General features: G+C 48.3%; 2 protein-coding genes across 3 annotated transcripts in view; one reads left to right on the forward strand and one right to left on the reverse strand.

Moving 5' to 3' along the window:
- Window positions 1-1,084: 1,084 nt before the first annotated feature.
- Window positions 1,085-10,875, reverse strand: LOC102216067 (uncharacterized). 2 transcript variants are annotated; one of them, XM_005745133.2, is made up of 13 exons: window positions 10,287-10,875; window positions 10,116-10,209; window positions 9,855-9,942; window positions 8,420-8,756; window positions 8,226-8,319; window positions 5,574-5,661; window positions 4,955-5,261; window positions 4,495-4,588; window positions 4,300-4,387; window positions 3,182-3,500; window positions 2,424-2,517; window positions 2,261-2,348; window positions 1,085-2,185 (listed from the first exon to the last, which is right to left on the reverse strand). In XM_005745133.2, exons 1-13 carry the CDS (start codon window positions 10,345-10,347, stop codon window positions 1,598-1,600), a joined length of 2,340 nt encoding a protein of 779 aa, XP_005745190.1. In that variant the 5' UTR covers window positions 10,348-10,875; the 3' UTR covers window positions 1,085-1,597. The 2 variants fall into 2 exon arrangements, with proteins under 2 accessions (XP_005745190.1, XP_005745191.1); XM_005745134.2 differs by lacking the exon at window positions 10,287-10,875 and having other exon boundaries at window positions 10,073-10,140.
- Window positions 10,876-12,571: 1,696 nt separating this feature from the next.
- kcnj11l (potassium inwardly rectifying channel subfamily J member 11, like) overlaps window positions 12,572-13,358 on the forward strand; it is an 8,213-nt gene continuing 7,426 nt past the window's right edge. The window contains exon 1 of the mRNA XM_005745164.2: window positions 12,572-12,766. The gene's annotated coding sequence lies outside the window, so the exon portion shown is untranslated. The remainder of the gene's footprint in view (window positions 12,767-13,358) is intronic.

The following is a 13,358-nucleotide window of genomic DNA, read 5'->3' on the forward strand; positions in this document are numbered from 1 at the left end:
CACACACACACACACACACACACACACACAGTTTACTGGTTACACTGGTGTAAAACCTCCAGTGCCCACTAACCCGTCGGCACGGTCATCGTTGACTGCAGCTGTACTTATTATTTTGGCTGCTGTAACAGGAATCCAGCTTCTGATTGGTTAATTTCTGGAAGCCTGCTGAGGGCCCTGTTACGCGCCCTCTTATTTGTAACACCTGGCTTCATTTAAACAGGACATACTCACCAAACCCGTTTTACTCACAGAGGCTTCAGTCGGCGCACGCCATGACCACAGACCTGCAGCAGCTTCGATGGCGTCTGGTGCTCGCATCTGTTTTTCATATGGAAACGACGTCCTCGGGGCAGGAAGTCGCCGTCAGGATTTAAATAAAATGAAGGCACCAACTTTACTGTCCTCTAAGTGATGAACGCCGGCGTAACGCCATGTAATCATGCAATTCAGAGTAATCTGATTACAATTTACATTTGTGTTTTTCCCATGATGAGAATCTTTAAATATTTGTGTGCAGGCTCAGCGGTAAGTGTAGGACATGTGCAAGCGAAAAACCAAAGCAGAAAAGAGGCTGTAGGTGCCCACTCCTGCTCCAGGTGCAAAGATAGGATTGGTGTTTAGGTGTAGACAGGTGTGCTGATCAGAGCTCAGCAGCAACAAGGAAATCTGCCGAGGTCTACGAATTCAGCTACCCTGCACCCGAGTACAGGAAGTTCAGGGCTGCACCTCCCAGTTTGTGTAATTAGTGGAACCATTTGTCCTGAAACTGTTTAGTAAAGTCAGTCGTTGCCCCCCCGCTCCCCCTCCATCACTGTGAAGAACTCGTAAAATCCCTCTGGAGCTTTTATTTTGAAATCCGGCTGCTCAGTGCAGTTTGAGTGGCATCAGTCACAAATTGGTGTTTTGTTTTATTTAAAGGCTCCTCTGGACACTTCAAGCACACAAGCATCGTCTTACACGAGTGTGATCACAGTGAGGGATTCCCGGGAACAGCCCGTTCCTGCTTCAGTTTTCACTATTCCTGATGAACCCTGCAGAACCCTTTCAGTTCCTCAAAGAGAAGAAAGAAAACACTCTGTGGCACTGAGGATGGAAACGAGTTTAACTTGATGAACTTTCATTAAACACAGAAACAAAAGTCCTGCCTGACTCTGTGCAGCGTTCCTGGTAACCAGTCAGCATCCCAGGAGGGCACTTCCAGAACGTCCAATGAAAACCAAACGACCGGCCTCCACAGTGAGGTCGTGTTCTCAGGCAGCGCCGGACCGTTTTCATCACTGCTGCCGAGATCCGAGCGTCCGCCGCGCTGGGTCTCCTCCTCCTCCCCCGGCTGAACAGCTCAGAGATCCAAAGGCGGCCCGGCAGCCGCCTGAGAACACGACGTCAGCCACACCTGACTCAGGTGATGTTTCTGATTATTATGGACCTGCACGCAGAGCCGTCTGATCCCAGGACCGCCCACTCAGCGAGCTCAGTCCTTCACAGAAGTCCTTCTGTGGATCCAGAGTCTGGACCCACAGACAAGCAGGCGGTTTGCCAGCCCGCCACGAGGTCTGTACAGGGATAGTCCACGCCCCCACACCGCACCGGCGGTCTACATGAGGGCGTTGAGGTGCCCCGAGTGTCCCACAGAGTTCAGCATCAGCGCCCTCTGGTCCAGCACCTCCCTGTCCCGGCCCAGCGCCGCCCTCTCCTGCTCCACCATGGCTCTGTCCCGCTCCACTGCCGCCCGCTCCCGGTCCAGCCACAGCCTCTCCGCCTGCACCGCCGCCCTCTCTCTCTCCAGCGCTGCTCTGTCTCGCTCCACCATCTCTCTCTCTCGCTCCAGCGCCGCCCTCTCCCTCTCCACCATCTCCCACTCCCTCTCCAGCCCCCCCAGCGGCCCGTCGCATGTCTCTGAGCTCCGCTGGTTCTGCTCCGCGCCGTCTCCGAATGCATCAGGCGCGTAATCTGAGGAAGATGGGCGGGAGGGCGGTGGGGCAGGGGGAGGTGCGGGGGTGGCGCGGGGCCTGAGTCTGGGGGCGGGGTCCGGGTGCTGATCATCGTCCTGAGTGACGGGGGCCAGGAGGGGGGCGCTGCTCGCCAGCCGGCCCTCCATGGCTTCGTTCATAAGGTGAAACCACGGCCAGGAGGAGGCGCCGTCTGCCACGGTCTCCATCCCGACAGGAGGGTACTTCAGGTCCTGAGGAGAGCAGAGGATTTTAGAAACACGCAGCCACGAGCAGCTTAACGAGGCGGGGAGTTAATGACGGCCTACCTTGTACCGCCTCTTCAGATTGTCCCACTTCTTCGCCATCTGGTAGGTGGAGACCTTCCCCTGCAGACTGAGCTCCTTCAGGATGGCTCTGACAGGAAGTGAGGACACAGAGTCAGGAACGCCTCGCTGCTCCGACATTCACCCGCACGGGAGGGATACTTACTTCCAGGCGGCTTTGGCGGCGTTCCTCCTCCCGGTGAACAACGCCTCGTTAGCGGCTCGAAGTTTAATCATCTTCCTCGTGTCCTGGTCGGTCACTGCGACGCACACAGGTCGACAGACAAGTCATCAGTGATTTTATGCTGCAGTTTCAAAGTTTTCAGGGTTTTTTGTGCTGCATAAGTTTAATTTCAGGTATTTTAAATTCGTTTAAAAGATTTTTCTTTTATAATTTATTCAGTTTGAATAAATCTCTTTTATTGATATCTGTGTATTTTTATTCATTATTTATTTTGATTTTCAAACATTTGCATAGATTTCATGTGTTTACATTTTAAACCACATTTTTATTAAATGTTTTTTCAGTATCTGTATTTTAACACACTCATTGTTATTATGATAATATATATACTTTCCTTATTTCTGTGTGTAAACATTTTGTCTTTATTTTAATCAGTTATTTTTAAAGTTTTAATTTTACTCTGTAATTTATTCAATTTGAATTTTGTTACATTTTTCTTTGCAAAGCTTTTCAGCGTTTTTTTCTCACAGGATAAATTTCAGGTCTTATTATTTAGTTTTAACAGATGTTTGACTTCCTGTCTGATGTTGTCTTTGTTTGTATTCGTTTTGTTTTTGCAGATTTGTATTTTTGTATTTTCTTAAACGTGAAAATTTTTCTTAAACGACGTGAGCGAAGCTTCGAGGAGGTTTGAGGGCAGCGATCGTCACCGGGCCGTGACCACGAAGAAATCCTCTCACTTTTATACGTCGGGTCGGAGGGCGTCGAACACTCCTCTCCGCTGGCGTCGATGTAGGTGACGTTCCCGTCGGACTCCACGTTGTCTCCGCCCACCATGCTCTCCAGCTCCGACACGCTGCTCCTCTCAGCCATCAAGCAGTCTCTGTCGGGAGGCGGGGACGAGCTGAACACACCGTCCTCCTCGTTGGTCCAGACGGGCGTCACTCGGGGAGCTTTGCCCGTCAGACGGCCTTCCAGAGCGTCGCTCATCAGCTGGAACCAGGGCCACGAGGCCGGGTTGGTCTGACCCTCCATCCCCCGAGGAGGAAACTTCAGGTCCTGCAGACGCAGCAAACTCACGTTTCAGTGAACGCTTGAGGCGAGCAGCAGCTCTCTGCGGCGCTCTGCCGATTACTATCAGAGAGCTGCAGGACACTCAGGCGTCTAACTTTATTTAAACAGGTCCGACTGAACAAAGCAGGTTATAGGTTCACATGCAGGGCACACGTTACTGCGAGTCACCTGAGAGTCATCGAACACACCAACCACATTTCCTTCAGTTACTTGAACACCTTGAGGTCAGTTTAAAACACACCCCTCCGCCTGCACACGACTAACGTATCGACGGCGCCTCAGTCTCGAGCGATCCACTCACAGACTTGCGTGTCCACACCGCCCACCTGCAGGACTGACACTACAGTAATTATCTCAGGACTGTTGTCACTGCCGACCAGGAAAAACTGGATTTGTTGCACGTGTGGAGAAACAGCTCAGATCAAAAGGAAGGTTTTTCTCGCTGGTGTAAATGTAAACTAGCAGAACATCGACACTGAAGCTGACTTCCTGGTTTTAACGCCTGAAGCTCGTAAGCGTCTCACACACAGACATTCACAGTGAAGACGTTTATCCGGCCCACAGTGCAACAGGACAGCGTGCCAACGATGAGTCTCTGTAAAACCTGACATGTTAGCGTCTGTGCACCAAGTATTTGTAGGTAAAATATAACAACACTTATTTAAATACAGGCAAATTAGTTATGAGGACAACACCGCCTCAGCTGAGGGCTAAAAAGGATGCGGCGGTAACACGGGGTCACATGACCTGAGGCACGCTGCTCAAACTGCTGCAGGGATCTCACCTTGAATTTGGTCTTCAGGTTGTCCCACTTCTTGGCAACCTGGTCAGGTGTTATCTTCCCTGTCAGACCCATCTCCTTCACTATTCCCCTGCACACACACACACACACACACACACACACACACACTTTAACAGGACCCCGACACACACAGAAACGAGCGCAGTGTTTTCAGCAGACGCTCGAACGCTCGCTCACCTCCACGCCGGTTTGGCGGTGTTCCTCCTGCCGGTGAACAGAGACTCGTTAGCAGCTCGCAGCTCGATCAGTCGCCTCGTGTCGTCTTCGCTCACTGTGAAAAGAGGCGAATGCAAACGTTACTTTGAGGCGTTTCCTGCACGGCGTGCATGAATACGATCGGGTGACATCGTTTGTTTCGTTTAAAAACTTCCTACGTCCTGATTCCAAACGACTCCAGAACTGAAGCTCCGAGCACAACGAACTTTTAGACGAACCCTCGAACCAAGACAAACCGGACCCATCACATGACCTCCTGGGCAGCTGATTGGCTGTGCTTTACTAGTTTTCACTTGCACATGTTCCCTTCCTCCCTGATGCCTACATTCCCCACAATCCACCCCGGCTGCTGCGCAGGACTAAGCTGTGCCCCTCAGTCTCACTCTGCTGTCTGAGCTCCGAGCTGATCGATTATCCTTACGTTTGTAGGTGAACTCGCCCATCCGGTGCAGCTCGCCCAGAGCCGCCGATCCGTTCTTGTCCTCGTTATCAACCAGCAGGTCCATCTCAGACTCCGTCAGGAACTCGGCCATCCCGCCTCGGCTCCGGCGGGCTCGCTTCTTGGGTGTCGGGGACAGCGACTCGCAGTCCTCGTCTTCATCCTCCACGATGGGAGTGAGGATGGGCGCGGCGCCAGCGAACCGTCCCTCCATGGCGTCGTTCATTCTGTAGAACCAGGGCCAGGAGCTGGGGTTGGTCTCCACGCCTCGAGCGGGAAACTTCAGCTCCTGGAGAAATGACAGGACGTCAACGCTGCCACCATCTGCAATTACCCACGATTCACAGGGACGCCGCCGATTCGGCTTTGATACGTGCCAATCAATTCTAACTATTGATTATTAATTTATCTAAAAGATGTACAGCATTGTAGAGCTGCAAAGAACACATGAGTGGCCGTTATATAGTTGCAGTTCCTCTAACGTCCACTTGAGGCACCAAAACTGACATTAACAAAGAATGGCTATCGCCCCGCCCACTGCGGGTTATGATCTGGATGGCGACGCCCCTTCGAGTCGTGGAGCTGGAGTGAGAGGACGCACCTTGTATCTCCTCTTCAGGTTGTCCCACTTCTTGGCCAGCTGGTCTGTGGTCAGTTTGCCCTGAAGGCCGAGCTCATATAGAATCGCTCTGAGAAAATCAACAAATAAAGTTATTTGAATCGGAGCCGAGCCCCTTCAGACCTGACCAACAATGAACATGAAGGTTTGGAACTGTTTGTCCTCGGCAGCGTTGGAGTTATTTTAGGTTTTTAAGTCTTTAAAAAGATGAATTTCTCAAAACGCTGCACGAGTCCTGATTAATTTACTCAGGTTGGTTATGAAGTTGATGAGCCTGCAGCAGAGCGCCGTGAGGAAGTGATCTGGAAACATCAAAATGCATCTACTGGTCAATGCTGCCCCCTGCTGGTGCATATTTGAATTCACATTTGGACAGGAGGGATTACAAAAGGTACCTTTAAGTCTTTGATAATGATCAGAAAAATAAACATTATTAAATGTCTGAGACGCTCTGCAAATAAAAACAAGAAATATTTATGAAACCCTAATCTACAAAAAGTTTATAAAAAAGTCCAAAAACTTATTTCTTATTAATATATTCATTTTATTTTTGGTAGTTTTCTGTAAAAAAAAAAAAGAAAAGAGTCTAAATGTGCTTCAGGCACCAAAACATTTAATACTCGATGATATCCTGATTTAACCTTTAGATCAGGCACACTTTAGGTCTCGGGCCAAACACGATAAACATTTATTAAACACTAAAACATGTTTTTTAAACATAAATATGAATAAAAACTGACAGGAATATTATTCCAGATTAAATAAACTTAAAAAAAGAAACTTTAAATATTTTGCTCTTCATAAAAATATATCCTGTCAAAATTACGCAAGTTAGAAATATGAACATGCAGCCAAAACCCCAGGAAAAGTAAATGAGAGCAAACACAAGGTTGGAGCCGCATGCAGACGAGCTGGGCGCTGCTGCAGGAGTGGAGCTAATAAACTGTGCGGGTCATTCAGTGTCTTTCCCTGAGTGCATCATTACACTGCAGCTCCATCTGAATCTGCACAGGTGCAGCTCAGCAAAGTGCGCTGACTTGGTTCAACATTACTGCAACAGAGAAAGGCAGGCTGCACTGGTGCATTTGTGACAGCTTCACTGCATCACACATGTCCATGAACTGACAGGTTTCCTTGCTGAGCTCAAAAACTCTGTTGAGAACTTTTATCTCAACTCAGCCAGCGGAGCTCTGCATGAAGGAATGTGGGCAAACTCTGAATCTATTTCCCACATAAAAGACTGAAACTGACGGTGATTTAAACTTTTAGCTCAGATCAAATGTACGGTCTGCGTCGCGGTGATCATTACATGCTCCATTTTAGGACTTTACCACACAGCCTTTCCTGGTGTGCGATGCAGTGATGTGCTGTTAACTCACCGGTACATTTCTCCTCCTGCATCTTTACTCGCATCCTGCGGACTAGTCCGCTTTTTCCACCGCACAGCACCGGCGCTCCATCTGTTGTAAGTCCAACAAGTGTGTCCCAGGGCAGTTTCACGTCGTTACACTTTGACATGCGTTTTTAAAAATGCCTTTTCCCGTCGTTGTCCCGTGCATCGATTTAATGTCCAATATTTCCTCTCCACGGATGAAGCTGGTCAGCTGTGCAGTGTCCATCATGTCTGTCCTTTCATCCACAGAGAGCATGCAGTGAAGTTTTTGCTTCTTTCACACAACTGTGTTCTTAAATCAGTGACCATCTCACAAACCGATCAGCAATCGTATTTCTGCTCAGGCTCACATTTGCCAAACTCTGCGTTTTGTCTGGACACAAGACGTCCACAGCTTCATCCTGCAGCTCTTGTTTGGCTCCTCTGCTACGATAAAACTTGCTTTCACAACAGCTTCACTTTGTGGTTTTGCTCTGGTGACGAACGTCTGCTGAAACGTCAGATTCTTCTTCAGCTCTTCTACTTCCTGTAGTTTCTGCGTTTCGGTTTTTCAGCTTATCCTGACGTTTTGTCTCGTAGTGCCGTCTTAAACTAAATTCCTTCATTACAGCCTCATTAGCGCCACTAATAAGACACACGGTTTACCAGCATGTCTGTAAACATATATTCAGCCTCCCACCGGCGCTGAAAGGCTCTGCTTTCAGAGTCAACTTGTCTCTGCACCATCGTGAGCGGCGAGCTTGATGCGGGAATGTTCCCAGTTAGCCTAGCGCTCAGCAAGGAGGCTGCAGCGCTGCATCATGGGATCTGTAGTTTGTATATTACTAGCGCCTCATATCGCCAGGCCATGCATAACAATAATAATACATCTATATAAAATGATCCCGCGGGCCTTGACTTTGACACGTTGAAAACGTTCGATTCATTAGGACCACATCATGTAACGGAGATCAGTGGAGCCTTTGTTTACTGTGACCAGGCCACAGCTGGACGGGTGGGAAACCTGCTGTAGAGGCTTGAACTTCAAACACGCCCAAAACATGTTTGAAAACATATTTTCATGACATTAAACCGTGCGACTATCCCAGGAAGTTGATTCTGTTTCTCACACTGAAAAAAAACACTCCGAACAGTAAATAAGATCCACGTCAATAACAAATCTGAGATGACGGAAATAAAAAGACAATAACAAAATCAAACCAGAAACCGGTTCAGACCTGGTTCAGGTGCGTTCGACTCACCTCCAGGCCGGCTTGGCTGAATGTTTCCTGCCAGTGAAGAGCGCCTCGTTGGCTGCTCGAAGTTTGATCATCCTCTCGGTTTCTTGTTCGCTCACTGTCAACAAGAGGTGGGGGGTGGGGCGGAGCCATTAAACACTCGGTCCTGCGTGAGGTGTGATTATACCTGATGATGTCAGCCAGGTGCGTCTGCCTACTTTTATACGAGCACTCTGTCATCCTCCTCCAGCCCATCGGGATGCCCTCGGGGGGCGGAGGCTCCGTGTGAACCCCCCCATCATCCGCTGCCGTTTCGGCTGCCACCGTGTCCTCCATCTCCGTCTTGATGAGGAACTCCAGGATGTCGGTGTTCTCCTGGTTCTGATTGGACTGGCAGTTGCCACGGTGACCGGCGTTGCCAGCGGTCTCTGGGCTCAGCACCAGGTTGCTGTTGTAGAGGCGACCCTGCATGGCTTCATCCATGATGTGGAACCACGGCCACGACTCCACAACGCCCCCCATGTGGTCCTGGCCCTGGTATGGCTGCTTCAGGTCCTGGAAAGAGGAGAACAGTGACCCCTGCAGGCTGAAACAGGGACGTACAGTAAGAGCTGCCTGCAGGCGAGCGTCAGCAGAAAAACTGTTCTGCAAACTGCGTCACAGAAAGAAACGTGCCAAATAAAAAGGATTAAACATGAAGACATTTAAAGGTCTTTTTCCTCCAGTCGACTCCCTGAAAGATTCACCAAGAAGCAGACAGATGTGCTCATCGGAAAAATCTCATTAAAAACAAACAAACAAAAAAAACCAAACAAACAAACAAACACACACCGTCTCTCCTCATGTCTGAAAAAGTCCCCAAAACCTGATAACTGGTTGTTCCACCCTCGCCCAGACTGATTTAAGTCCAGACTCGTGGTGTTTGCTGGTTGAGATCTTCAGCCTGCTTCACTTTGTCAAACAGCTTCTATTTAAGGGATTTCTGAGTCACCACTAGGGATGGGTACCGGTATCCGGTGTCATTACGGCACCGGTTCTGACATTAACTGTACTAACCAGACCGAAAAGCAGCGCACATTTCGGTGCTTTTTTTCTTGAGATGTCACACACTTTGGATTCTAGCCAATCATTTTACGTTTCCGAGGATAGTAGGCGGGTCCAGGTACGTACGTTCTTTTAGAGCAGAGCTACAGATTTAAAATGTCCAAGGCGAAGCGGTCAGAGTCTGGCTGTACTTCACAGCAAAAGATGCAAACTCAGCAGCAACAAGTGCTTTAAGGTGATACTGTGATACTGTCAAAGGAGGCAACACCAAGAATCTGATGAAACACCTGGTGACGCAAAGCGTTTTTTAAAAGCTGAGAAATGCACCGTATTTGATAGCTTGCTGCGAGACCTCACACCGAGCACATCTACTGCGGGTGTGGTGGCTGTTATCTGACCCGGAGTTAGCAACATCCCCCAAAAACACGAAGAGCAGAGTCCTGGCCCCTAGCCCTGCCAGTGTAGCAGAAATGATGAGGATGATGATGCAGCAGCAGCCGTTCTTCTCTGCGTGAGTAGCTTCATGTTGTTCGTGTGTAATTTACGTTGAGCAGGCTGACTTTCACAGACATGAGGAGAAGAACAGCAGCTACATGGCATCTCATGTACCTTATATTTTGTCCGCAGGTTGTCCCATTTCTTGGCGATCTGGTCTGCCGTCAGCTTCCCTTCCAGACCGAGGCCTTTCAGGATGGTGCTGAGGAGACAGGAAGCAGGACATGAGCACTCACAGAGGCCGTGGGAACTTTATGAGGGTGCTGCGACCGGTCCTGGCCGCTGGCACCTGGATCTCTCAGGTTAAACTGCTTCTGCTGCTCCTCGGTCACCTGTCGCTTGCTCAGGTGAGTCCAGGAGCAGGCGGGCTCATACCTCCAGGCTATCTTTGCAGAGTTTCTCTTCCCTGTGAACAGGGCCTCGTTGGACGCCCTGAACTCGATCAGCCTTTTCACATCCTCTTCGGTCACTGCAGGCAGGCAGCAGAGGTCAAAGGTCAGTAGCTTAAACACATGGAGCAGCACTTTTAAGGGTACAGGTACTTACTCTTATAGGAGTTCTCTGGGAAGTGAGGCAGCGGGTGGGGGGCCGGCTCCATGGTGATCATGAGAGGACACAGCTAGGAGACAAGGAAGGAAGGAAGGAAGGAAGGAAGGAAGGAAGGAAGAGGAGGAGGAGGAGGAGGAGGAGGAGGAGATGTGCTGTGTTCAGGCCCGATGCTAACTACATCCGCTAGCGCATCCTGTTGCTCCTACAACGGGGCTCCTCCGTCCATCACGGGGGCCGGGCCGTGTCTGTGGGCGGGGGCCGCCGTCTCCTCCCGGTGAACCGTTAGCGGCCAGAGGCTGCAAGCTAACTCAGACGGCTAAAGCTAAACAACAAACAGACCGCGGAGCCGGGCTTCCCGCCGCACAGAGAGACACCGGCTCCTGTTAGCTCGGCTCGGCCCCGACCTCCGCCTCCTCTCGGTATCTTATGTCACCTCCTCCGACGGGCGGAAAAGCGTGAATTAAAGCGTCCCCGTTAACGGAGCTAGCCTGCATCCCGACGCTCTGCTCCGAGAGAAGGGTACGCTCGATATCTCCACCCGGGCCTGGCCGCTATCACCTGACCTCCGGCTCGAGAGGGCGGGGTCAACACAAACACAACCAGCTCGTTTTTTCCCCGTGTATTATTATTATTATTATTATTATTATTATTGCTTTTTTTTTTACATTAAGTAAATATGGGGATTTATAACATATATATGGATATAAAACAGGACTGCCTGAAATTGTAATAACTAACTTTCGCACTTTAGTGGTAAAAGCTTTTAGGCAGGAAGGGGTTCAACTCCAGGCCTCGAGGGCGTCCTTTAGATGTGTCCTTGATCCAACACAGCTGATTTAAATGGCTAAATGACCTCCTCAACATGTCCTGTAGTTCTCCAGAGGCCTGGTAAGGAACTCATCATTTAATTCAGGTGTGTTGATCCAGGGTGAGACCTAAAACCTGCAGGACACCGGCCCTCGAGGCCTGGAGTTGGACACTCCTGCTTTTTTTTTGCCTGTCCCGTTTGGTTCTTTAGCTGTCATTGAAGAGTTGATGACTGAAGGCCAACAAAGATATCCAACAGATTTACTTTACCAAGTGGATCATCACGGCTTTGTCGTATTGATCCATTTGATCAGCCTTTGTTGTTATTATTTATTTTATTTAATTTTCAGTAGTTACAAATGGGACAGACATGGCTGGGGAATAGGAAAGGGAGAAAGAAAGATGAAGGAACAGAAAAACAGAGGGGAAGAGGGACAGTGAGAAAGGACACTTAAAAAGAAAATATATCCCAGATCACCTGTTGAGAGAAAAAAAGACCCCTGCTTTTACGTATTTACCACATATTTGTCTAAATTAGGGAACTCTGTCACTGAACTAACACAGCCAACTCCCTCAGCGTGTTTGTAGTCTTGGCTCATATTGTCTTCATATTAAATTATTTTGTGCTTTTTACAGAACTTTTTAAACATTGCACTCAACAACAAACAAATCCTCCCTACTGGCCCCCAGGCCGCAAGTTTGAGACCCTGGACTGGACAGAAGCAGTATTTTAGGCTGTAAAAGCAGACAGTATCAGCTTCATATAGAATGTGCATGTAGGTTCATGCAGCTCAGTCCCAGAACAGGAACAACGCATTTAAAATCCAGTCTGTAACAAATGCAAATGTTCACGTTGACAAGTCAAAAATAGCTTCAAGGGAAGACAGTTACGTTCAGGCCATCAGTCAGGACCAACATATTTAAGGAGTAATGCAGAAAAATAAGAGAATGAATAAAACCACCTGAGGTTACTGTTTTATCGTCTGTAAGATTCTGTTTTCTGTAATAAATAAGTCAAATATTTGGTTAATTATAATACAAGTGAATGTGTTTGATTTCTTTTTTGTTCAGAGCGATGTTCAGTTAATAGGAGCTGCTTTTGTCTTTTAAATCTTTCATTTCACTTTCATTTATGTATAAATGTGTTAATGTTTACACACACGCGCGCCTCGTCTCCTCTGCTGCCCCCTGCAGGCACCAGGAAGCCTCTGCTGAGCCTCCTGCAGCTCAACGTCAAGGTCATCACATTCACCACACCCAACACCGGAAATGCACTTTCATAATTAAATTCCTCTCATTCGTTAAAGCTATTTGACAAGTTACCTGAACATCTTTGCAATTTCCCGTTGCACTGAATTATTGATTAACTATATGATCAGCCTGTAATTGAGTCCAATCGATATTATACTCAGTCTGTTATAGCGCATGGTCTACTTTGTTCTTTAATGACCAAAAACATCATAAACGGCACCTTTAGTGTATTATTTTGAAAGTCCAGGCCGGAACCTCACCTATATCATGTTCTAACCTGACTCAGGTCGATGCTCGGGTGGTGCTGAGGACATCCTGATGGCTGAATGATGGAGTCCGTGCTGCCATTCCCGTCGGTTTAAGACACCCCGCTCAGGAACACCACCTTTATTCAACTCCATCAGCTCACTCCCGCCCAGGTAACGTCGCGTGACTCTAAGCGGGTTTTATCAGTGCAGTCATCAGTGTCACCTGCAGAGAGACGCGCGTGTCGTTATGGTGATAGGAACCAACAAACGCGTAAAGAAGGATGCTGATGCTCGCGTTGGTTTCTGTTAATATGGAGTTAGATTCTTTTTTGTGACCACCGTGGAAATGATGCCACCTGCACGCACCTGCAGGAATAAGAGACTGTTTTGGACAATTAACTGTCGTCATTTCCGCCTTTCTGCCTCGACAGTAAACATGGGAGAGCAGAGGTCACATCCTCCAGGCTCTCACATACATCACCAGTCAACTTAAGACAGGTCCCAGCACTGTCTATGATCATGTAATGTAATATGTTGCAGGATGATAGCAGGTATAGTCAACTTGAAACAGTTTTTAAATTAGTTGTAACTGATTATTTTTGAACTGTGATGAATTATTGTTGTTTATATTCACGTATTCATTGTATTAACAAAATAAAGAGGAAATAACACAATAATATTACAGTTCTATATAGAGATGGACCGATCCGATATTACGTATCGGTATCGGTCCGATACTGACCTAAATTACTGGATCGGATAT

Source organism: Pundamilia nyererei, unplaced genomic scaffold (genome assembly GCF_000239375.1).
Source record: "Pundamilia nyererei isolate P.nyererei 1_Seehausen unplaced genomic scaffold, PunNye1.0 scaffold00154, whole genome shotgun sequence".
In the NCBI taxonomy this organism is placed as follows: domain Eukaryota; kingdom Metazoa; phylum Chordata; class Actinopteri; order Cichliformes; family Cichlidae; genus Pundamilia; species Pundamilia nyererei.

What these genes read in the sequence shown, in the direction of transcription:
- LOC102216067 (XM_005745133.2), bottom strand. Translation starts at nt 10,347, where the DNA reads ATGATCACCATGGAGCCGGCCCCCCACCCGCTGCCTCACTTCCCAGAG. An exon ending in GGGCGAGTTCACCTACAAAC is followed by an intron (nt 4,589 to 4,954) that starts GTAAGGATAATC and finishes CTCTTTTCACAG; the next exon opens with TGAGCGAAGACGACACGAGG. An exon ending in ACCGCCAAACCGGCGTGGAG is followed by an intron (nt 4,388 to 4,494) that starts GTGAGCGAGCGT and finishes GTGTGTGTGCAG; the next exon opens with GGGAATAGTGAAGGAGATGG.